Source organism: Agelaius phoeniceus, chromosome 23 (genome assembly GCF_051311805.1).
Source record: "Agelaius phoeniceus isolate bAgePho1 chromosome 23, bAgePho1.hap1, whole genome shotgun sequence".
NCBI classification, from domain to species: Eukaryota; Metazoa; Chordata; class Aves; order Passeriformes; family Icteridae; genus Agelaius; species Agelaius phoeniceus.
Genome location: NC_135287.1, coordinates 7,563,173 through 7,588,117, shown reverse-complemented (window position 1 = coordinate 7,588,117; position 24,945 = coordinate 7,563,173). Strand labels below are relative to the sequence as shown.

At 50.2% G+C, this 24,945-nt stretch overlaps 1 protein-coding gene across 4 annotated transcripts in view; it reads right to left on the bottom strand.

Annotated features, from left to right (window-relative positions):
- Window positions 1–24,945, bottom strand: part of SIK3 (SIK family kinase 3) — a 69,785-nt gene that overhangs the window by 27,395 nt on the left and 17,445 nt on the right. For all 4 annotated transcript variants that reach the window (XM_054647401.2, XM_054647402.2, XM_054647403.2 and 1 more), the window contains exons 2-3: window positions 6,089–6,205; window positions 4,804–4,867 (exon numbers count right to left, since the gene is read on the bottom strand). In XM_054647401.2, the coding sequence (XP_054503376.2) occupies window positions 4,804–4,867; window positions 6,089–6,205 (181 nt within the window). The remainder of the gene's footprint in view (window positions 1–4,803; window positions 4,868–6,088; window positions 6,206–24,945) is intronic.

Below are 24,945 nucleotides of genomic sequence, written 5' to 3'. Positions count from 1 at the left end.
CCAAGAGATCACAAAGGCAGGCACACAGCAGTGACCCAGCTGAAGTTCAGTCCACTTAAAACCTGGAAGCACCAGGCTCACAAGAGCCACTTGTCACTGTCCCAGGAGTAGGGATGGACAGGCAGGAGACAGGCAGCAGAAAAGGCAGAGAAAGAAGGAGGTAACTTCAGGAGGTTGTAACTCCTTGGTCAGGCCATCGAGTTGGCCTCAAAACATCTCTAGCCAAAATTAGGCTGAAATTATCCATATCCCTCCCTAAACTCTATTAAACTGGGGGCTCAATACAGATATCTGTTCTTGAAAATAATAACAATAAATCACTTGTGCAGGTTTCTCATCGGGTGGTTGTGTTTTTCCCCAGTCACCCATTCATTAAAATACCTGCGACATAATTGACTCGCAGTAAATACTAATTACCAAGATCCATCAAAGCAGTTGTGCTGCTCCTGACTGCACAGCAACCTACTTCTGCCTTTGCCCACTCACGTTGTGCAACAGACTCGAGGTGTTTTTCAAAGAACTTGTCAATTAACTCTTGTTCATCGGATAAACTTATTCTGTAAGCAAATCTGAACCAGGGCTGGAGAAGGAAAACCATCACCAAGTCCAGTCTGACCCTCAGCTCGCTCGCTGGGCAAAGCAAAGTCACCATCTCAAGTTGCCCCGTCGTATTTCATTAAGGCATTTGCATGGTCATAAATTTGTGACTCTAAGGAGACTGACAGCAGAGCACAGCAAGGGCTGCTCCAATTTAAGCCACTGATCAACAGGTAATAGCTCAGCTCCTAAACAAGGTCATTCACACCTTCTGCTCCACTGGGATTTGGAGCCAGCCTGTCCATACAGCAAGTGCCCTTGAAACAAAGCACGAGGCTCCAATCTCTCAACAAATTCTGAAATATTTTAACAATTCTGCAGGCAAGAAAGCAAACCCAGCTACTGCAGCAGGTGTCTTTCGGCAAGGCTTTCCTAAGTGGATTTCTGCCCAAACCAAGTTCACCAGTCCCTGCACAGCCGGTGACACCCGCGTTCAATGCTGGCACTTGGGGCACCCCTGCCCCACACCTCTCACCCAGAAACTCTGCTGCCCCTCGGCCCAGCCATCCTGCTTAGGCTGCAAAAAGCCCTTTTTAGGTTAGGCGTGAAATTTCACTTTTGCTGAAGAACTGGGAGCAGAGGCGCAGGCTCTGCACGTAGGCACCGCGCTCTGAGCCCACTGACATTTCTGCACCAGCTCCAGAGGAAGGACAGAAACAATGAGGCTACAGAATACTTCACATACCACCAAGGGCAACTGTATGCCAAAATTAACCATTGAGAGCTTATTCTGCACAAACCTCCCATGCAGGGGAGGTTACAGGGCTGACCTGAGTGCTGAGCTGGGAGCCAGCACCCTGCTCTGAGCGTGCCAAGCACCCAGAGCCTGGCTGGGCCGTGCACAGCGATGCTCCTCTGGGTGCCTTCCAGAGGGGAAGGAATGCATCATTTCATTGCACAACCCCTACACACATCAGTCACTGCTCTCCCTACTTACATGAGGCACCTGACGCTGCTCTCTGTGTTAAAAAAACAATCCAATCCTACACTGGGAAAAAATCACCTTTGGTTTAGAGAGCACTGACACACAAGTTTCCACTCCCCGCCTCTGGACAGACGCCTCGTGCTTTTAAGCTGCTTTCTGTCTGGAAAACAAACGCTGATGAAGCTTCACATCTCCTCTGTGTGGGGGATTAAGTCACATTTCCAGTGAATTTGGTGACCTTGTGATGTCAGAAGCAGTCTGACCTTCTAGAGACAGGCACCACAACATTGTTTAATGTGTCTGCCCAGTTCAGGCTCAAAGTGCTCAGGACAAGCGGGCGGGTGGGGAGACAGGGCAGACGTGGGAACCACATCAACCAGATGATAATTTTCTAAATTTCCTGTGATTTTTTTTTTTTATAATCAACCAAGAACTCATATTCCATCAGTGAGGACTGCAGATTATTTACAGTTTTCATAGTAAACATCTGAAAGCAAACCAGATTTTTAGACTATATTCCATCTGACCTCAAAAAAGGACACTCGAGGGACCTGGAATAGAGACCACCCTATGTTTAAAAGGAGACATTCATTTCTTCATAATGTCAAACCAGAGACCCAACCACACGCAAAACACGGACAGGGACAAAAATAACAATTTACATTTGGCTGCTGGAGCCCACAGCAAACCCAAGGCCTGTCCCTGGTCCCTGCTACGCAAACAAAGTGAATTATCAAACATTTCCAGTAAGAGATGAATCAAAGACTCTTACGGCACAGCCTGGCCGCTGAAGGAGTGCTCAGCCCTTTACTGGAACTTGGGATAAACAGGTGGTGCAGCCCTCCCAGGTGCTGAGCTGGGATCCCTGTGGAGCTCCCAGGGCAGGGACAGGCCAGACACATGGCCAGCCCTGACTGACTGACTGCAGCCATTTACAGAAACCATTGCTGCTGCAGCTGAAAGCTCTGACCTCTGGCACTGCCTGGGAAATACTGACAGCTTTAAGCCTTGGGAAGTTCTGAAAGCATCAGAGAAGCAATTTGTGTTCCTTACAAAAACCTGCAGTTTGCAATGGCACAATGCTGCAACCCTGGTTCTATGGGGCTGCACTCAAATGCCACAAGGCATTTGGCCCCCAGAACACCACAGCTGTCAGCCCCCCTTACGCTCCAGCACTGCATTTTAATGCCTACATCATGCAGGTGTTAAGACATGAGCCAGAAGAAGACTGAAGAGACTCAGCACAGGCTATTTCAGAGAGAACCCCCAGTGCCCAGTCAGAGGCACGGTGCCAGTGGCTGCACTGCCCACACACACCTCACACACCATCCCTGCAGCTCTTGCAGCCATTCCCAAGCTGCCCTAGCAGGGGCAGGCGCTGAGAGCAGGGGCAGGTGAGGTTTTACCCAAGAGGAGAGCCCAGCTGCCCACGCTGCCATGGGCTCTGTCTCCAGCACACAAGGACGTGAGACCCTTCAGCGCTGGAGATGCAGGACTGCAAGGAAACCTCCCCAGAATGGGCTCCTGCTTCCTCCCTGCAAATTGCTTCCGCTGGTAGAACAAAGTCTCAATGGCTCCTCAGGAAACCCTGAATACAAAAAGCTGAAACTTGAGTTTTCCCCTCTCTGCTCTTGCACTGAGGGCAGTGCCCAAGAATCCTCAAAACTGGGGAGAGAGGCACGACCTCCTGGCTTGGGTCTGGAGATGCCTCACGCTATTGCAGAGCTGGCTGCTCCCAGCTATCAGTGAGGATAAAATGCTGGGCAGCAACATGGAAATTAGCCATGCTAATGAGCTGAATTTACTACAGCAGAAAATCTTTCAGAAAGCAATTAGGTTTTCACTTCGACTCACGCAGAAGGCTATTTTTGTAACCAAAGAATTCATTCCAAGTTTGTATGTGAGCTTGCACATAGCTCTAGATTTAAAAAAAGATGAGCCCATCCCTGCCAAATTCAACAGAAGAGGGAGAAAAAGTAAAAAGAGATTTATACTTTTCTGTGGTGATACATGCCCAAGCCAACTCCAGGACATGTGCAGGTGATTTTGCTGTGCATGGGAAGGTGAATTTCACAAGCCTTTGGAACTGCTGAGTGTGTCCAGCGCCATGATTCATATTTGAATAAACAACTGGAAGGCTCAGCAAGTCAGTTTTTCACCAGGCAATCCACACTTCCCAAACATCAGCTGTCACTTGCTTCCCCTTCGGCTGTCACCTTCTCAGGGAGAAATCCAAGGGACATGGACAATATTGACAAGAAGCCATGGCAACCATCTACAGAGGTACTGAGGAACTGGTGGCAGTTTGTAGTGGCTGCAAACCAGCACTTTTCAGCTTTTAGCTTCCTTAATTTGGGGCTTCTCTTGCTTCACTAAAAGCTTTGTCTTTTATTACAACTCAGCTTCTCCTCCAGAGAAATGAGAAGTAAAATCAAAAGTGAATCTTCTGCAATGACTGACAAGGACAGGGGGAGTGCTCCCAGGAGCTGACAGACCACGTGTGACTGTCCTCACTTCCTTGACAAAGCTAATTCAAGCACACAGGATTTTCCCCCTTTTTGGAGGCTCATATTGGCAAAGCCAGTACAAACCAATATTGCAAAATCCCGACTCTGTCACCCGTACAAAATTCCAGTGTATAAGTAAATTCCTGTTTCTATAAGTTTTGCTATTGCTCACCAAACAAATGAATCAATCAGCCCACAGCTCTTTCAGCTGTGCTACCCAGATACTTTTTTCCCTTTCAGGAACAGCTCCTGTGGTCAAGAACACTCAGCCAAAACTCTCTGGGACAATGGTGCTTGGAAGGAATGTAACCAATGCCTGCTACGATAACATCAGATATCAAAAAGAAAAGACAAGACATGGTTTTGAGCACAAAACCCTCCAGAACTGCAGGACTGCCTGTTTCTTTGAAAGCTACTGACACATCCCAACAATTCCACTATCATCAACAAGGTTCATATAACTTGCTGGGGAACAAAGCACTCAGCAACACTAAAATCCAACTGCATGACTATTTCCAACATCTTTAATCCCAAAGTGAGCACGAAAGAGGAGCAGCACCACCTGTCAATGAAACCCAAAGAAGAAACAGAGGTTATGGGGGCTATTTTTCCATTGAGTTGGTCTCATTTATTCCTTTACTCCTCTTGTCAATGGAAAGTTTGCAGGCTGAAGGGCACCTCTCGGCTGAAACAAGAGAGTGTGGTGGCTATTTTCAGTTTACTGTAGTTGACCAAGTGCATTATCTGATTAAAGAATGCAATAAATGTACTTACCAAATATTTCCCCTCCACTGGCATACTCTGTCACCAGATAAATCATCCGCTCCGTCTCCATAACCTGCACACAAGGACACAGCAGTGACACATAAGGAGACTGCTGAGTGCAGCGAGAAATACCCTAAAACCACCTTTATTCCCCCTGTAACACAGGGAACTGCTTTCATCAAATCCAAACTATAACCTTCCCATCCTTCCCAGAGCCATGTGCGGGGATGACAGGAATGGGGACAGTAAGGATGAAACAGCAAGTTTCAAACACTGAATCTGTAACTACACATTACACTGCACCTGCACCTTCCTCCTCCTGGTCTGTCTCCCCTCCCATTAGCATTTGCTCCCAGGTCTTGTCCATTCCAGCAGCCTGGGAGACTTCTCAGGGCTGCCACCCTGCTCTTCTCCCACCCTAAACAAGGCCAAGCCCCAAGTGTCACCTCTTCAATACCACATCAAAAGCTTTAGATGGAATGAAACAGGTTTAAAAAGGTTTTTTGGCTCAAAAGAAAGGTTTAAGGAGTAAGTTTGCAAAGAAACACTCCCTGGGTACCTTGAAAGTGCCACAGTCCCTGTAAGCATCTCACACATGGTTTGGCCAAAGGAGCTAAACATTAACCTCTGTCACTTCCACTCAGTTTTAACTCTATGGAGTCCAAATAAATGTTCATATCACTCAAGCACAGATGGGAAGCAGAGTCCCTAATGCCTCTGCTCCCATCACTCTGCTGCACCCTCCTCACAGAGGGGCACAACCAGCTACCTGTGTAAAGGGCAGACTACGTGGCTTCTGCCTCTGGGGGTTTTGTTTGCAGACAAAAAAAAAAGTCAAACAAGCTGGAAAAAAAGTCTGCAAACAATATTCAAAAGCAGGTCTGCTGCCAGTATTGATCCCCTTCCAGGAAAGGGCTGAGCAGATCAGCAGGGCCTGGGGGCCACAGGGAGCTGGGCAGGGAGAGGAGAGCCCAGTCCCGCTCCTGGGTGAGATTTACTCCCTCCCTTCAAGGGAGAAGGGGAACCTGCATCCGGTTTCAACTGGGAAACTGAGAAGCACAATGGCCATAAACAAGTGGCAGGAGGCCAGCCCACAGCGGAAGCACGATGGCCCAGAAAGAGAAGGATTAGCTACACTTTCCCCCTGCCCCTCCAGTCAGAGCACTTTGAGACCCTGAAAACATCAAGGGCTTTCCCAGTTCCATGTGGAAGGAATGGAGGGATAGCTCTGGGGGAAGTGCTGCTGCCGAGTGTGGAGTCAAGGGATGGGAGCTCCATGGCTGAATGCTCCTACCTGGTACAACCTGATGATATGTGGGTGGCAAAGCATCTTCATGATCTGAACTTCTCTAAATATCTTCTTCAGGTTCTCTTCATCCAGCTGAGTCTTATCAATGATCTTTATTGCAACCTGGCAGAGGGGAAACAGAAGAGAAGTTACTGACCCAGCTGCATGATCCACACAGCAGCTCCCTGCACCAGGGCTGATAAACCCAGCAGGGATGGGAATGGGGGGTAGTGTCAGGCTTTTAACAATTGAGGTGTTTATTTATCTGTTTTAAACCAGAAGTGCTCTGTAACGCTACACTAATGGAGTTTAAACAAGTCTAAGTGCTTCCAGTCAGCTGCTCTCCAGTCTCCAAGATTTTCCCTCCACCTCCCTGGTGCTGGCAGCTCCCAGCTCTTTTGGGCATGGACTGTGGAACCACCAGACTCCAAATGTGGAGACACTTCTGTGCTAAGAACCACCTGTCCTCAAGTCCACTGGGCGCCCTGTTTCATCCACACACAGAGAGCAAGGACAGGAATCTTTTCTGGAATGCCAGGATGAACAGGAGAGAAAAGGCAGAGTGAAACCTTGATGGAGAAAACAGCTGAGAGAAAAAGCTGCTCTGCCTGGCAGAGGAACATCTGCCCTGCTGCTTCTAAATCAAATTTCAGCCTTCAGTATCCTCCTCCCCACCATGAAACACCCCTTTGAGCGAGCAGCTCCAGTCTGGGGATTTGTGGGATGAGCTCCCATCCCCCAGCAGGTTTTCTCACTCGGAGAGGGCTCTCCCTGGGAAAAGAACTGCTTCTACAAATCTCCTGGTTGCTTTGCTGGAGCGCCTAATTTACACAAGTCCTGCCCAGGAAGGCTGCAGGATCATGCAAAGGCCTGGGGAAGGGCATGCAAAGCAGCACTGCCACGAAAACCACTGAGGATGCACAGCCAGAAAGATCTGACACAGAAATGCTTGGCTTGTCCCAGACCCCAGAGCTCAGTGGGGACAAGGACAAGTGCCCTGTGCACGGCAGTGTGCCAGGACCACGGGCACAAACCCACGGGGACACACGACCCAAACACATGTCCCTGTCCTAGTGCCAGCCCCAAGGGCAGGGCTAAGGGATGCTCTCACAGGCACGCACACAACCACACAAAAGCAGCTTCAGATCCTTTAAGGGAATCTTTCTTTAAGGGAACAATCTGAAGCACATGAAAATTAAGTCCCATATTTTATGATCAAATCCCTGCCAGAGCAATAACCGCCCTGCATGTGAGCAGAACCCAGCAGAATCCCGAAAAGGCACCCAAGCACAATAAGCTGTTTCTTTCATTTGAAACCTTTAATTCAGAGCGCAGGAACGCTTCCAGCCTTCCAAGTCACTGAGCATGCTTCCTCCAGCAGGAGCGGGAGCTGAACGGCAGCCAGGTCTGGCACTCGGCGCTGGGAGCTGCTGGCAGGAGGGGCTGGAGCCCAGGCACGAGGTGAAACGGCAGCAGGGGCTGCCAGGCACCGGGGCCGCGATTAACGGGGGGCAGAGCCCCAGGGGCAGCCCAGCGCGGATCCACACCGCAGGGACCCAGGCACAGTGCTCAGGAGAGAGCTGGGGATGCACAGAGAGCCAGAGGGGCATTGGGAAACACTCTCCACATGCTTTGCACCCAAGGTTTTCCTGCAAGAACGGGCTTTTGTAAAGCTGGAGCATAAATACACGTAAAAGCTAAGAGACGCTTCCTCCGAGAGCAAAGCCAAGATGTCTACCCAGAGACATGAGTCATTTTCAGGCCCAAAGACGTAAATGAAAATCCACAGATCTGGAGTATTCCTGAGCTCCTTACTCATTCCCAGCTCTGTATTTGCTCTAAGGAACTCTCATTTCCCAGCTTAATTATATGGCTCGAGCTGACACTCTCGGCCAAGTTCAGGGTATGTAGAGCATCTGATTGCACCCAACTTGGTCAGCAGGGCCAGACACAACAGAACTGAATTCCTCTGGTTTTCCCTGATAACCCAGGGCAGGGAGCACCAGGCTGCCACCTCCCCGTCTCCCCGTGACGCTGCGGGATTTCCACGCGGTGAGTGAAACTCCACACCCACAAGACACACAATAGCTGGATGGGGAGCAAAGGCAGACCTGCAGCACTCAGGAGATGTTCTCCTTGAGAAGGATCTCATCCTGAGCTCAGCCAAGCAGCCCCAAACCCAAACCCACCCTTCATGCAGGAGAGACCTGAAGGGATTCCTTCCAAATGTTTTCATTCCACACAAATGCCTCCAGCAACCGATGCAACATGAAAGGCAAAAGTCTCCTGAAAAATCCTGGGGAAAGCACCTCGTGCTTCGGTTTCAGGAAATGCAGAGCTTCCTCAGGACCCTGCGAGGGTGGAAGTAGGAAATCCCCTGTGCTCTGGGCAGCAGGGACACGCAGGGAATTCAGGATTTCAGGGGGCTGATGTTCCACCCGGGGCTCCGCAGGGGAGCTGCAGCTGGTCTGTTCCAAAGCTTTGCTCTTTGGGTTCTTTTGGAGAATCACTACTTTTCCAGAGGGAAGGACTGGTGTAAAGGTTTTCCAGAACAGATCAGGTTGGTTTCTCTATTCCTGCATCTCCTAGCTGGCTGATATTCCCCCTTCCCTCGAAAGATGATTTGGGACTTCAACAGAAAAGGGACTGGCTGAGCTCCTTGTGTTGCACCAGCCACACTGACTCCATCTAAAGCTCAAGGGATGGCCACAATGAATTCAGCCCTTTATTTTATTATTTAATTATTTATTGGAGATTAGAAATTGGAGAAAAACAGCCAAACAAAAGGATCTTTAAGGGAAAAATCTAAAGCATATGAAAACTAACCTTCGTATTTTATGATAAAATCCTTGTCAGGGTGATAACTGCCCTGCCTCCAAATATATATATATATATATAATTATTTATGCAAAAGGAATCAGCTTCAGTTATAATAAACCCCAAAATCGAGTGCATTCCCTCATGCTTACAAACACCACATAAAATAGAGAGGAACACTAAACATCATTAAGTAAAGCAAAAATTCAGGCACAAGTAGAAGTGGAAGAAAACCATGATCCAAATTCTCAAACAATGAAATACTTTAAAAAAGGAGTCTGAGAAATTAACTATTCTTTTATCAGAAGTTAATGAAGCTTACAGGCAGGAGGATAAATGCCAAGCCTGGAGCATGCATGCTGCTACCAATTAACAAAATGTTCCCGCCACTTGTAAACAGTTCATTTATTCCTTCTTGCATCCAAGTAAAACTTGCACTAGTAATTTGGGAAGGAATTGTTACTTGGGAGAAATGACAAGTAGCTAGAAACAATTGGTGGAGAGCAGGCAAGGTGCTCCAAGTGACAGCTGCAGGTTGCAGGTGGCTCGTTCACTGCTTTTCCAGATTTTTCTCCTCCTGGTGCTCAGCTGAACTCTGCTCTGTAACTCCTGTGATCCCAAAGCTGTGCTGAGTGGATGTGCACACCAGGCAAAGCCTTGTGGGGAGGAGTGGAAATTCCAACCACATGAAAGCAGAAGGGGTAGCTGGAAAATGGAAGGAGGGGTACCAAAACTCTGGGGGCCACAGAGGAGCACCCAGACATCCCTGTAGCAGCACATCCCATTGCATCCCATGGGATCAGTCAGGAGGGATGGAAGGCATGTGTCAGGCAAGGCAAGGTGGCTTCAGTCATCCCAGAATGCTCAGAGATGTGGGGAGGAGCCCAGGCTGCCTCTTCACCCTGAGCATTGACCACTTCCTTCAGCCCAGCACACAAAGCCTGGACAATTCTTGCTCTCAAACTCACAGGATTCTCCTGAAGTTCTCAAAGTGTGACATAAACAACATTATAAATTCCTACTTTGCTCTGAGATACCAGATTTTCAAATCTGGCAGCCAGCAGAGCTAAATATGCCAAGGTGAGGGGCTCTGAAACAAGGCACAAGGCTTGGAACAGGAGAGAGGAGAATATCAACTTGCAGGAGTTAAAATTTCTGTGGACGTCTTGTTTCTCAGCTGAGTGTGGATAACAATCCAGACAGACTTCCTTGAATGCACAGTGCCCTGCCAACAGGAAGGGAAATGAGCTGCTGGGTGCCCAGGCGGATGGGCAGGGAGAGGACAGCCACTGTGCCCTGCACTGCTCCAGCTGCCTGCAAAGGCTCTGAGCGAGAAAGAGGTGGAAGCACGGTCTGTTTTCAGTGGAAAGGAGCCATGGGACACTGCTTCCTTTTATTTCTGTGCTGTGAACAAAGGAACAAGCCAGAGACCCTGGCCTGGGCTAAAATCTGCTCCTTCATGCCAGGCATCTGCTTAGATCTAATATAATCCAGTGATAAATAAAATTTCTTGCATGAGTGATCATTCCATAAAGAAATCACCCTTTCCCTTTTAGTTCAGTTGTTTCTGCAGTGGCCTGAGTGAAAATCAGAAACTCTCACTTCTTCCCAAAGGAGCCCATGTGCTCAGTGTGATCAGTGACCACTGTAAAAGTGTAATTATGGCAGTGGCATTCCTGTAAATCAGCACGGATCTCCTCCATGGAATGGGAGCCAACAGATGGCACCGGCAAAGCAACTGCATTGAGAAAACCAACATGTTTATTTGGGAGCAAGACATTTCCTAGAACTGTCCTGGGGAGTCCTCCTGCTCCAGATTCCTCCTGGAAAAGGCTCAGTAAACAGTCCCAGGGTGTCCTGTGCCATGGATGGAGGCACGTGGCAGCCACACTGAGAGCTGTCACCGGAGAGGGTCTCTGGAACAAGCTCATAAACCTGGAGGAGGCTCATCCACCCAAATTCCTCCTGCATTTGCAGTGAGCAAAGGAGCCCCCTCCTCCCTGTCCACTGCAGCCCTCCCGGGCTGACAACGTGAGCTGTCAGAGGGGCTGGCAGGGAACAGCTCTTCCAGCTGCTCCTGCCTGCCACAAACACTTGGGAAGCTCGGGAACACGGCCTGTTTGGATTAAGCAGCTGCTGGAGGGGTAAAAATCACTGCTGTAAGCAGATACCAGAGCTGCACAGGAGAACTCCAGCAGCAGAGACCAGAATTACAGTGAAGAAGGGGGAAAACAGAGGGCTAAGGAAGCACGCTGGAGATACGTGTATGAGGCACACACAGAGGCACTCAAGTGGCATATGGACACAGGGCTGTGATAAAAACACAAAACCACAGCGTCAGCTCCAGGCCACTGCAGGCCGTGTCCTCCTCAGGAGCTCTGCTGGGTGGATGTCACCCCACACAACGCCACACGGACACTCTGATGGCAGAGGCACATGTTTCTGAGGCAAGCTGTCAGCACAAGCCTGCTGGTGTGTTTGGGGTCACCAAGAGCGAGCTCTCTCCATGCAAACAGGCAATTTGTACCGTTTTTAGTCATAAGAAAGTGCTTGACAAAAGGGAAGCACTGATGCTGCTGATTCCCAGACTTCTCTTGGCAAGCTCATGGGTAACACGGGGGCATCTCCTCCTCAGAATTAACCAACACAGAACCTACCTAAGTCAAAGTGATACAGCAAATAAAACTAGGCCAGTCTGCAGCAACATCAGTGGCTTTTGGAGGTGGCACAAATGCAAATATTGGCAGCAACTGAAAGCAGGAAACTGTGGACGAAGATGTGCTCAGAGAAGCTGCATTAGCTCAGGAAGGAAGTTCTCACCTTGTCCACATCCCTCTGCACAATCAATGCAGGGACTTGTGTCTTGCACAAGGTGAAGAAAATACTGATGGTGTTACGAGAAAAGTCAATACACCCAAATCCTCTTGGCCGGCTGCAGTGTTAATACCCGGCTTGTGTGAGCGCCGTGCTCTGCCGTGACCTCTCCTCGTCCCAGAGGGAGCACAGCTGGGATTTCAGTGGCCAAAGCACAAACCCCACATTCACATCCACGGCTCACACAACCAGCTACACTCAGGTAAGGAAATCTCATCATTTCAGGGCAGCTTGCAGATGTCACAGGACAGGAAGCTCACCCAGAGCACCCCCAAGGATCCCAGCCTTTATCCCTGCTGCATTCCTCCTTTCCCAGTCCTGGATTAACCCCATGCCAGCAGCTGCAGCTTCTCTTTTCCAACAGAAGCTATCAAAAAGGTCTGAGAGGTAAGTGCCCCCCACCTGACACTTGCTGCTTCACAGCCTCAGTGCCAGTTCACTGGTGATTTAATCCCAAATGCAAACTTTTTCCCATTCTGAAGCTGCAAGGGCTGAGAGGTAAATTCTGTCATGTTCAGCCACAGCATAGCTATGTAAATAATGTCCTGCCAGTCACGAGAAAGCCTGCTCACATTGCTAGAGCTCTACTTGTCACACTCACCTGGATGCCAGGTCCCAAACCCTCCTGGAGAGCTTCTCCTCATTATTTCATCACCTGGGGCAACAGCGGGAAACAACAGACTCAGAGTTACCTGCCCTGGCTGACACACACTACATCAGAGCATGCTGAACAGCATCAAGGGCTTTGGGGTTGCAGAGAAAGGCATAGGGAAGGGAGCTGGAGATGCCAATTAGATAAACAAACCATCCTGGTGCACGAAGAACCTCCCGCTGCAAACGGGAGGTGTCGCGAGGGCGAGCGCCATGAATCATCACCTGGGGCTGCAAACACACACCTGGGAAGAGGCCGAGCACAGGGACAGGCCACAGCACTCCACACAGGGCTGGGAAGAGCCTACCCAGGCTGTATGGAATTTGCACATAGCCCCACAAAACCTGATGGCTGCTCAGCAACTTCCCTGGGCTTCAGGCTGAGCAGGACTCAGAGGACCAAGCGGCAACCAAGGAGGTCAGCCACGCACAGCTTAAGAACAGGAATCCCTTAAGCTACACCACATCTCCTTCTAGCCCTTATCCTTCTTAATGACAAGATTTCCAAAGCTTTTTAAAGTTCTGGTCAGACACTGAATCTCCTGGTCCCTGCCAGTGCTGCCTTTTTCTCCTGGGCTACAGCAAGAGACTCCATGGGATTGAGCCGAAGGCAGAGCAAGTCTCAGCACAGCAGACTGCAGGTAGCCACACCTAACCACCTCAAACACAGCACGGGATAGCCACACCACTCCTGTCTGCTGGATTCCACAGCTTCACACCGTGCCCTGTCTGCATTCCCACTGACCTCCCTGCCTTTTCATTTCTCACTCTGTTACAGCAGAAAACCCCTCCAGCCCCAACAGCTTCGGCTGACATTTATGCCAGTAATTTGTTTTTAGTTCAGAAGCCTTGTAAAATTCCTGTAATGCTTCCCAGATGCAAGGCTGAGAACTTCACAGGAGTCAGAACGTGAATTAGAGGTGGCATGGAAAATTATTTATCCTGGTGAGGGAAGAGAGCAAACCACACAGACAAATGGCAGCCTACAGTGAGTGCTGCTACCTGAAACATGTCCACACGTCCATCCACAGAGAGCAGGCACCAAGAGCTGCATGCCTGGGAGGTCAGTTCATCAAACTCCTCCATGCCTGGACCATAAAAGCAGAATATCTAAGAACAAGTATTAAAAATCAGCTTAAGCCAAAGGAAAAGAGGCTGAGGTAATAGGCAGGTTGTAAAAGCTCCTGCCTGTGGCATCAGCAGGAATTCTAGTGGGATGCAGCAGGACACTGCTGACCGGAAGGAATGAAGGCTGAGCCCTGACCATGGCTGTGGTGCAGCCCCACGATCTGCTGACAGTCTGCAGCACTACCTCCATGGCTTCCATGCAAATTAAAAGCACTCTTGGCACTTACTACACAAAGACTGCACTTGATAATTAAAACCGGTTTTTGAATGCACTTAAACTGGTGCAGAAGCTCATGGAGGTGCATTTAAATCGATGCAAACTGGTTTACTAACAAATGTGATGTGAAAAAGCAGAGCCCGGTCACGTAAGCTCGACTGCTTGGCCAAGGAGGCTCAGCTCCAGCCTCTGTGACAGCAGATGGGAGCACTGCAGTTCTGCTCAGGCCTGACTGCACTCCTGCTCGAGCTACAGCTCGGCCTCCCAGCCACCTGCAGGCAAGCAAAGCCAAGAGGTGAAATCAAATTCTGGGAGGACACTTGCCCGCCTTGGTCCCCTTCCAGTCCAGGTTGCCCGTTCAAAGCACTCGCTCAATTGCTCTCCCCTCAACTCAGGCACTGCAGCCTAAACATCTCATGGAAACAAATCCAGTTCAGTTCACCAACACCTTGAACAGCCACCTGTCAGTATTATTTCAGGAGATGTCAGTTGAACACTGCAACTGACTTCTGTGCAGGATTCTGCCTCCAAACCTCTCCTGAGGTTGCCACTGAAGCATTTAAAGAATCCCAGAATCACTGAGGTTGGAAAAGCCCTCTGAGATTATTGAATCCAACCTGTGCCAAATCCCCACCTTGTCCCCAGCCCAGAGTACTGAGTACCCTTCCTTGGACACCTCCAGGGATTCCACCTCCTCCTGGGCAGCCCCTTCCAATACCTGTCAGGAGTTTATACAGAATGAGAGGGTCCCCCCTGCGCCTCCTTTCCTCCAGGCTGAGCCCCCCCAGCTCCCTCAGCTGCTCCTCATGCCTTACTCTCCAGCCTTGGAGAGAGTTGCTTAGCAGCAGAGTTTTGGAAATGTATTTGCACGCAGGAAGAAATCTGTGACAGCAGGAGATGCATCAGGAATGCTGCTGTGGAACAGAGCCCCAGTGGGGACCATCCCTGAGAGCAGCGGGACCGTGAGACATGGAGTCACCTGCCAGGTTTCATGGGAAAGGCCTGGCTCAAACATCAAGACAAGTCTTTAAGAAGCTGCCAGGATATTACAGCAAGCAGGTTTTGAAAGTGTTATACAAAGTTCCTGGATTGTCATTTTGCTCTAATTCAGTCGTGACCTAAAAATGCAAGTGACAGGGGAAAATAGTGCATTTCAGGTACAGAGTGTGCAGTCAGAGGCAGCTTTGAATTTCTGGATTATAAAATAAAAAAGCTCCGAAAAAAGGAAATTTAGAAGCTGGTGTGCATGAAGTGATGTGCTGAGAACACACTGTACGTTAGGGTTTGGATTTTTTTAAGCAATGCTTATCCTGCAAAGAACACCACTTGGACTGAGAGGTCTCCTGAGAGGGAATACCTCACCTCACTCCTGTCTAACCCATATGGAGCACCCAGCACTGGTGCAGCACAAGTTAAGAGTAGCTATTTTGTAATGATAGAAAATGGCTATTTTTTAATGACAAACCAACACACGCAGCAGGGGCGCCCTTGGCTGGGCTCCCCAGCCTGCCGTGCACCACAGAAATGCTCCTGCAGTAAACTGCATCCTGGGAAAGCACCTGGCACTGCACCAGAACGTGCAGCACAGTCACAGAGTCATCTGGGCTGGGCAAGACCTCCAGGACCATGGAATCCCCACCTTGTCATCCAGCCCGGAGCACTGAGTGCCACCACATCCAGGCATTCCTTGGACATCCCCAGGGATGGGCACTCCAAACCTCCATGGGCAGCCCCTTCCAATGTTCAACAGCCCCTTCTGTGAAGAAATTCCTCCTGATGTCCAACCTGAGCCTCCCTGGCACAGCCTGGGGCCATCACGTCCTCTCATCCTGCTGCTGGTTGCCTGGGATTGCCTTTGCACCGGCTTCCAGTGGATTTCCTGAGGCTCCCTAAGGGTTAAAGCCAAGGACTTCTGGAAGATATTAAGCACCAATGTCTTGGCTTCCCTTCTGCAAACAGCAACAAGCTCCAGAGGAATCTGTCATCCCGTATAACAATCCCTTTCACTCAGCCCAGCAGCCCGAGCGTGGTGCTGGCTCCGTGCTGGGCTCCTGCTCCGGATCCTGCTGCATTCCAGGGGAGGCTGGGCCCTGCACCATGCACGGGAGCTGCAGCGTGCATGTACCCTGTGTGCAGCTCCATGCACCAGTGCAGCAGCTCCTGCTCACACCAGGGCTGCAGCAGCCTTAAATATCACCCTGGGATCACCACACAAAACCTACAGGGGCAGAGAGGATGGAAGGAACCGCTGCTCCTCTTCATGTGCCACCAGGTCCATTTGGGAATGTGGGATTCTGGGCTCCCAAACAGACTTGCACAGATATTCTCCTAAACCTCTAAGTGTTGGGTTTTTTCTATACCAAAGTCAAACTAGCTGGATATTCAAAACAAGTCAAAAGCAACAGCCACACACTTACAGAAAAGGAATTTTCCCCCAATATTGAAGATTTTAAATACATCAAATACCTTTTATTGAGTATTTATGATTTCCATGTGCATCATCCTGCTGCTGGCAGAGACTGCAAACACTGCTCCCTTGCCAGCACCTCTGAGACCACAATTAGGAGGTGACACCATCACCTCTAGTTCTAGGATTATTTTCAAGGTGCCAATTGCATTAACACTGCGGGTCCTGGAGCCCACGGAGCGGGAAGGGGCCGAGATTCTGCCAGGAAAGAGAGGAATAAAGCACCATGCCAGATCTGGATGATACACTGAGGAATTTTTAGACGCTGCGTTTGCAGCAGGAGCCTTTGTGCAGTTTGCCACGATCAGATGGCAGTTTCTATGGGAACAAACAAGCAGTGGCCCTGTCACAAGATGTCTTGTAGAGACACTGATGGAGGCATTGAGTCTCAGGAAAGTTTCTTGTGCTGCAGTGCAGCCTGTCAAAGATACTCCAGCTCTGGTTATCAGTTTGGGAGGCAGAACTATCAGGATACACCCAAAGTATTTTCAGTACAAAGTCAGTGCAGTTGTTACACTCAAAATCTTGAATCCAGCCTTTGTGTGCACATAAAGCTTTGGAAGGCTGTAGTTTGCCTCTCAGACACTCCTCCATCAATAATGATGTTTGTTACGTGCCACAAAACCCAGTCACTGGAGTCTGTGCTTGGCTCCAAAAGCAATAGAAATGATCAAACTAGTGAGACACTATTTTTTAGCTTCAAACATCAGAATTTTCATCAGTCACAAGACTACAGCAGAAAGCAATTTTCTTCTCAAAACCACTGCTTCTATTTACCATCCCCACCCCTTAAGTTAATTAAAAATCCTTCAATTAGCTGATTTAGGGAGGGTTAATGTTATTGTCAGGAAGACTGGTTCCCCTGGGCCTGAAAACAACTGTGGCTGCCTCCAGCCCCCGATTACACAGAACATTTTCAGACTCAAAGGTTCCCGAGTATCACCACCCCTCACTCCAGAACTGTTATGAAATGGAGTGGAAATTTTTAGAAAGAGAAGCCAAAAGTGAAACTGTGAGGAATGCAGGCTTCAATACATTAACCCTCAACAACCAAGATAAACCACATCCAAGCGATGGAGAGTCCCTTCCTCACCCTCAGCTTGCCCAGGCTTTGCAGGAGAAGCAAACCAAACTGTGCCAGCTTTAGCACCATGGATTTACCCCCGGTTAGGGGGAGAAGCACCGGCTGCCCCAGCCCCCTGCCTGCCCTCAGCAGAGTTTATAACAAAGGAAGGTGAAAGGTTGGCAGCTTGGGTCTGATTGTAAAGTCCAGACTAAAATAAACTGATGTTCTACAGTGGTATTACCTGAGTGAAGGCAGAAATTCCCTCCCTTTTAGCAAGGGACAATCAGGGAATCTCATTCCAGCTTGCTGAGGACAAAACACCCGTGCAGCCATTTCCACTAAGACCTCCCAGTGATGTCAGAACACAGGAGCTGCCTCTTGGAACTTCAGGAAGTTTCTGCTCCCCCCAAAACCACAAAGATTTGCTTGAAATTTGAATTTGTTTCATAACAAAGCAAGCTTGACAGAAGAATCTTCCACAGCAGTAACTGCACGGACCAACTTGTTAAAGAATCACCTTTCACTTGGGCACGGAGCTGAATTACAACACTAGAGAAGCCTACAAGCCACTTCCAACAAGACTATCTGATTTCCCTTATCAGCAGAAATGACTTAAACCCACAGATTACATGCTCAGGAGCTGAAACCCTACTTCAAAGCCAAGGCATGATCCAGCCCCAGGCTCTCGGGGCCGCGTGGCGCAGCACGGTGCGAGCAAAAGGGCACCCGGACAGTGCCCTGTGCCAGGGCTGCCAGAGCCACCCCAGCAGCCTGGCTCACAGCAGGGCAGCCACTGGGACACAGGCTGGGCGTCACTGCAGGGCTGAGGATGGACCTCGGGCTCGTGATTCGCTTTCTGCACTCCGAGGAGTGAGTTCAGGTCTGGACTGGAGCGTCCCACTAATCACCCCAGCCAGGCTCCCAAATGTCACACACGGCCATTAGCCCCAGGCTGGTGACAGCACGGGGCAAAGGGCCAAAGATCAAACAGCAATGGGTGTCACTGATCCCTGCTGCGCCAGCCATGCAAATCAAACTCGTTGCTGGTGCCAAGAGGCAGCACCAAGGGCTCAGGTGCCCCCAGACTTGGGAGGGAGATCCTGCCCTCTGCACCAACACAGCCCTCACGTGAGGCTGGCAACCATGGCTGTCACCAGCTCTCAAAGCAGGGGACAATGGAGTATTTTTGGAGCACAGACACTGCTATTTTGAAAGCACTTCAGCGCTGTAGTACCCAAATTCTAATTGTGGCTGCTGCTTTGCTTTGCCACCATAAATCCTGTTCCGAGGGAGTAAGACAGCAGCCAATACATGAGCGTAGGCATTGCACAACTGGGCTTCTACAAGCACTTGGTGTGAAGAATAATGTTCTTAAAAGATTTAATTTCTAGGGAATGTTTAAATACTGAAGAGTAAACACTGAGTCAGAGACACGCACTAAATACAGGTAAATGCAGCAGGGGCACGTGGAAGCAAAGCCGCAGCCTGGAATTCTCTCAATGCCTCTCCTTGTACATGGGAAATTCAGGGCCCACAGAGGACAAAGCCTCTTTTATATGTGCAGAAACTGCAAGAAAACAAAAACCAAACAAATACAGCCAACGTACAGATCCGTTTGGGGGTCTTAAACCAAGTCTGCAGCACACAGCTCGGCGCGTCTGAATTTTGGGTATTTGAGCCGTTCCACGCGCACAAAGCCCAGGGCAGGCAGTGGGTACTCACAGCTCACGGGACCACTGAGTAACAGCAGCACAGAGGAGATGGGCCCCTGGCCACTGCAAGTGCCTGGGGAACTGCTGTGCCTCTCTGGGGTGCAGCACTGCTCCCATCCACACACACACACCAAGCTCAAATACATCACTTTTCCCTCATCACTGCATTTCCTACTTCTTCCAAGCAGCAGGTCAGGACTTATTGCACCAGGACACTGACCACACATTTCCATTTGCTTTCAGTAGAACAAAAATATTTAGTTTCACAAGCACAAGCTGATGTGCTACTAAATCATTTCACTTAGCCTAGACCTAACAGTCCAGTGAGAGCCATGGAACAGCAAAAGAACTACGTATTAGGGCAACCCTCCAGTGCCAACAGCCACAAAACAGAGGTGTGTTTTCCCTGTCCCCACAGCCCAGGGTACTTTCTGATCCCAGACTACCCTTCCCAAAGTGCAGCAGCAGGAACCGATGGCACCTGGCAGCATCCAGCAGGAGCCAGGAGCACCTCATGGCTCGTGTTAACCCCATCACACGGGCAAAGGCACAGCTGGGCTCACAAAACCCCTGTGACTTCAGAACAGCACAGGTCAGTCCCAGGCAGGGCTTTCCCTGCCCACCCTGCCCCGCCCCACGTCCCAACAAAGCCCAAACCACGCTCAGCCAAGGGAGTTTTGCCTCCTCAGAAGGGAAAAGGGACCATAGATAGTTCTCTGCAAACTTGGCAGGCCATGTGGGAACTGATACAGCCAGGGTGGGCAAGCTGGAGCCAGGAGAACAATTTTGGCTCCTAAACTAGAAGCCTGAAAAATTGGAAGTGGCGCTCCATTTGTTTAAATTACCTTCTGAAACCATGCTCCATATGTGGGAATGAACAGTCACTCTGGTAGCCCTAAACACAACCAGGAGTAAATTGTTCCAAGATGCACATCTGCACTTACCAAAGATCAGACAGAAGGGCTGCCAAGGCAGGGCTTCATTTCCCTTACAGGACTTTGTTTTAAGAACTCCTAACTGAAAATGGCAGCCCAGGAAGGTGCTGTGTATGGAACAGACCACCATCACCCTGCCTCAGCAAATAAAGGTCTGTGCTGCTGCCTTGGAATCATGGAATTGTCTAGGCTGGACAATGTGACAATGTGACACTGCCAAGGCCACCACCAATCTGTGTCCCCAAGTGCAACATCTGCATGGCTCTAAAACACCTCCAGAGATGGGGACTCCACACTGCCCTGGGCAGCTGTTCCAGGGCTGGAGAATGCTTTTGGTGAAGAAATTTCCCTTAATATCTAAATGTCCCTTGGCACAACTTGGGGCTGTTTTCTCTCCTCCTGTCCCTGTTCCCTGGGAGCAGAGCCTGACCCCCAGGCTGTCCCCTCCTGTCAGGGAGTCGTGCAGAGCCACAAGGTCCTCCTGAGCCTCCTTCTTTCCAGGCTGAGCCTCGCCTGCTCTTGGGGCTCCAGACCCCTCCCCAGCTCCACTGCCTTTCTCTGCACAGCCTCCAGCACCTCAGTGTCACTCAGAAAGCAGGTTTTTGTTCTTCTGCACATCCACACAAAACCACAATAAAATTCAAAGTGCAGATGCGACTTGAAGTGACTCTTTCTTATCTCAAGGATGACAAGAGTCCAATCTCAAGGGAGGGAGGCTGCTCCATCCATCCCTGTGAGCACAAAGCCAGTGCAGGGCAGGTTTCTCACACACAGTTTTTTACGTGGCCCTGGAGCTCCAGTGCTCCAAAGCCCTCCTGGCTGGGCTGTACAGTCAGAGGGGCTGCAGCCAGCAGCTCACACTGTACGGCTCTCGGGTGACGTGCCCAGTAAAACAAGCTGCCTGCCTGCCTGCCTGCCTTCTAAACCTGGACTATCACAAGACCACGACATAAATGTCAGGCCCAGCAGTGCCTGCTCGCACCCAGCCCTGCAGCCAAAACACTGAGTGTGCCCCAAAGCTGCAAGGGATTGAGCACCGACCTTCTGCATCGAGCCCTCATGTGCAGTTCTGCTTATGTGGGGACAGGCACATTGGCCAGGGCACAGGGAGCATCTGGAGTGCCTGGACTAGGAGAGGGGGGCAGCTGATCGAACAAGTGACTGACCAGTCCTGGGCAGGGATTTATTGCAGCTGTACAAGTAAGCACAGAGAAGTGGAGCAATCCAAAAACATTGCCTTGCTTATTCACACTTGATATCAACATTTACCCAAATTCTTTCCTTGCCTCTGTGTCCAGGGAAGGGAATGAAGCTGGGAAGGGGCTGGAGCCCCAGGAGAGGCTGAGGAGATGGAAAGGGGCTCAGCCTGGAGAAAAGGGGGATCAGGGGGGCCCTTCTGGCTCTGCTCCCAGGGAACGGGGACAGGAGGAGAGGGAACGGCCTCAGGCTGGGCCAGGGCAGCTCAGGGTGAACATCAGCAGGAATTTCCCCATGGAAAGGGGGCTCAGGCCTTGGCAGGGGCTGCCCTGGGAGGTTCGGAGTTCCCATCCCTGGGGGTGCCCAAGGAAGGGCTGGAGGTGGCACTCAGTGCCCTGGGCTGGGGACAAGGTGGGGATGGGGCACAGCTGGGACTCCATGGTCCTGGGGGGTCTTTTCCAACCTCAGTGATTCTGGGATTCTGTGAAATATTGAGTGCTCAGCTTCAGGGAGCTGATTTAACCTTAAGTGAATTCTTCCCCCCTTAAGCATTTTTAACCATTTGAGACACCTGCAACAGCTGAAACCCCAAAGACAATGGTGATGCTATAGGAAAAAAAAAAAGCATTAGGGCTGGATAAAGGTTCCTGAGCAGCAAGCCTTGCAGAGCTGTCCACGAGAGCTGTGCAGCTCTGCTGAGCACATACTGAACCAATTACACAGGAGCCTCCCAAGACCCACACAACCTCGGGAGCTATCACATTATAGATCCTTATGTAAGGCACAGTGACGTAAATCCAGGCTCCCTTGACACACGGAGGGTGCGAGATGAGCGAGCCTGCAGGAATTTCAGATCATATTTCCCATCTCCCCTATTCATTCATTTGTATCATCTGCCATGACCTTGCTCTCCAGGGACATATATCACCAGAAGGAGATAAATGAGATTTCTATTAATTTGAATGATAGCAGCAAGAAACTGAAGGCGCTGTCTCACCAGGCTGATTAGTATTTTTTCTCTCTCTAGATGCAGATGAAAACAAAGCTTATTTACCAGCTGCAGGACTGGCCACACTAACTGATGGCTGCTCTGAGTGCCAGCAACCAGATCAGCTTATTTCAGCTCAATCCCAGCAGCAGGATCAGGAAGATGTCAGCCACCAGGAGAGAGGAGATCCTGCATGCCCAAGGATTGCTTTTTACTCTGTTCAGAGCATGCAAGGGGAATGCTCAGGCCAGTTCTGCTCTCCACAGCCTGCAGGGAACATGCAGAGTCCTGCTCCTGCTCCACCCTGCTGGGTGAGGGGTGCTGCTCCCCAATCCACAGCAGGTACGGTCACTTTTCCAGGAACATCCCCCTCAACAAGGCAGCTGCCCTGGGTGCCTGCCCCGTGCAGTTACAGGTGTGCTAAGGTGGGGGAGTGAGGACAGGGAAGAGCTGAGTGGAGCCAGCACAGCCAGAGGTTTGTGTGGTGCAGGAGAACTTTTGTCTCTGCAGCAACGAGCTCTGTCGTGTTAGCCTGGCTTTCTATGATTCAGGTACAAAATGAAAATGAGTTTCTATTCTAGCACATACCAAAAATTCCATAAATGCAACAGCTGCCTCAGGAAAAACAAGAATTTTTCCCTGGTTGCAGAATGGGGTAGAGTGTCAGACAATAAACGTGATATCTGAGATAACTATAATGATCCAGGACCAATATGTGCACCTTGTAAAGAGCCCACAAGGCTGCTGGGGAGCCAGTCACTGCCATCAGACAGGCTCCACAAAAACTTATTTCCTACAAGCCACAGCTTCTGCGCCTCACATTCCTCTGCTCATTCCCAGACACAACCAGCAGGCTCCGAGGTCAGGCTGTGAGAGCTGCTATAAAGTCATCAGCTGCACCCTCAGATCACACAGCCCTGTATCCCAGGGAGCTGCAAAAGCCAGGGCCATCATTCCAGCAGGATTAACAACTTGGAGATGCTTAAAATGACAAAAAACATTCACATGAAGAGGAGGTAAGTGTTTAAATAATAGTTTCACACCCTAACACAGGTGAACACAGCTGCAGGGCCAGCTCATGGCGTGGTGTAGCCAGAGTTCAATGGCCACAGAGAGGACCAGAGCCAGGGGACATCAAGGTACTGAACGTCACCAGAAGAGCAGGACACGAGGTCACTGCACACATAACACCCAATGGTCCACAGTCCACAGCTCCCCATGGGCACAGAGCATTCCAGCACTGCCCAGCTGAAATCATTCCCAGCTTACTGCCCAGGAACAAACTCATCCAGGACTGCAGCTCAGCAGCACGCAGATAAACACCTCTGGAAACCTGCCTGGGAGCAGGAGCAGGGCTCCAGGAGGAGCAGGACATGAGCAGGACAGGCAAGCAGCTCTGAGATAAGGCGCACACCGAGGGCAGTTTCACAACAACCAAGGAACAAATCAGCCCCCACATCGGCAAGTCTTGAGGAACAGCCTGGAATTATCTCCCTGCAAACCTGGGATCCACTCATCTCCACAGTGGTACCACAGGCACCCAGGCTGTGATTCTGGCAGCTGTGAGCTGAGCTGTGCTGCTCACACAGAGCACGCCTCGTTTCTGGGCAGCAGCTTTGCAGCCTGCAACTCTCCAAGGAGCAGCTGTCGAGGGATGGAAGCAGGAACCACTGCAGGGATGGCACTCCATCACCAACGGGCACAGGCAGCTACAGAGCCCCAAGCACAGCCCCTCAGCTCAGGGCCAGTCTGAAAGCCCAAAGAGAGCTGCAGAACAGCTGTCAAAGCAGAATAAGCAGCAGCACAGCACCTGAGCAGGTGAGGATCAATCTGCTCCCACCCCAAGCCTGTGCTCTGCTGTCCTTCCCCCTTGTGTTCACCAGCCCTGCTCTCCAAGGGGAAGCTGGCCAGCAGAGGGTAAACAGCTTTGCTCAGTCCCTCTGGGGAAAAAGGAAGAAAAAAGCTTTCCAACGTCACTGAAATGGAATGTGAGGGAACCAAGTGCACTTGTAGGGGGAGAGAAAGGAGAGCCTCACACTCCAGCCCGTGTGTACACAGCACGGGGCTGGGGAAGGCACACATGGAGCATCCAACAGTGCATCTGCTAAAGATCCCTTCAGCTCTGAGGGTCTGAGGAGATATTTTGGTTCACAGAAAAGTTATGTTAATCCAATGAATCATCTGATAGGAATGTACAGTCATCCAATGCAATGGAAAATGTAGAGGTTCGAGTGTTCGATGTACGCACCCAGAATAAAAGGTTAGGGTAACACTTCTTCCAGAGGCATTACTCATCCCTGCCTCGGCTGCACATCCCTGCAGAGGTGTGCAGGAAGGAGGATGAGCAGTAGCAGTAACTTATCAGCTGCAGTACAAAACCACCAGGTAAGAGCCATAAAAAGCAGAAAGCAAGACCTAAACCACCCCTAAAGTATGGATTCTTTGTGCAGCAGGGCCACCTCCTCACCACTGCAGCTCTGAGTGGGTGACATGAGCTCCACTGCACTCTCATGGTATCCCAAAACACTCATGGAATGGTGGGACTCATCCTTCCACAAGCATTGTGAGAAATTCCCTGTCTCAAAGAGCTGACAGGGTTTGCTGAAGCACTGTAGCCATTTACCTAAGGAGAAAGAAGTGAAGAATGCAAGTCTTGGTTGACACCAGCAGGAATTCTGCATTACACACAGGCTTTCCTGGGCTCCTGAAGCTGCACTCCAAAAGAGCATCCAGTCACAGATCACAGTTCTTGCAGTGGCTGCTTAAGGACATTCATTTACAGAGATGAAGCACCCCAGCAATTCTAAATAC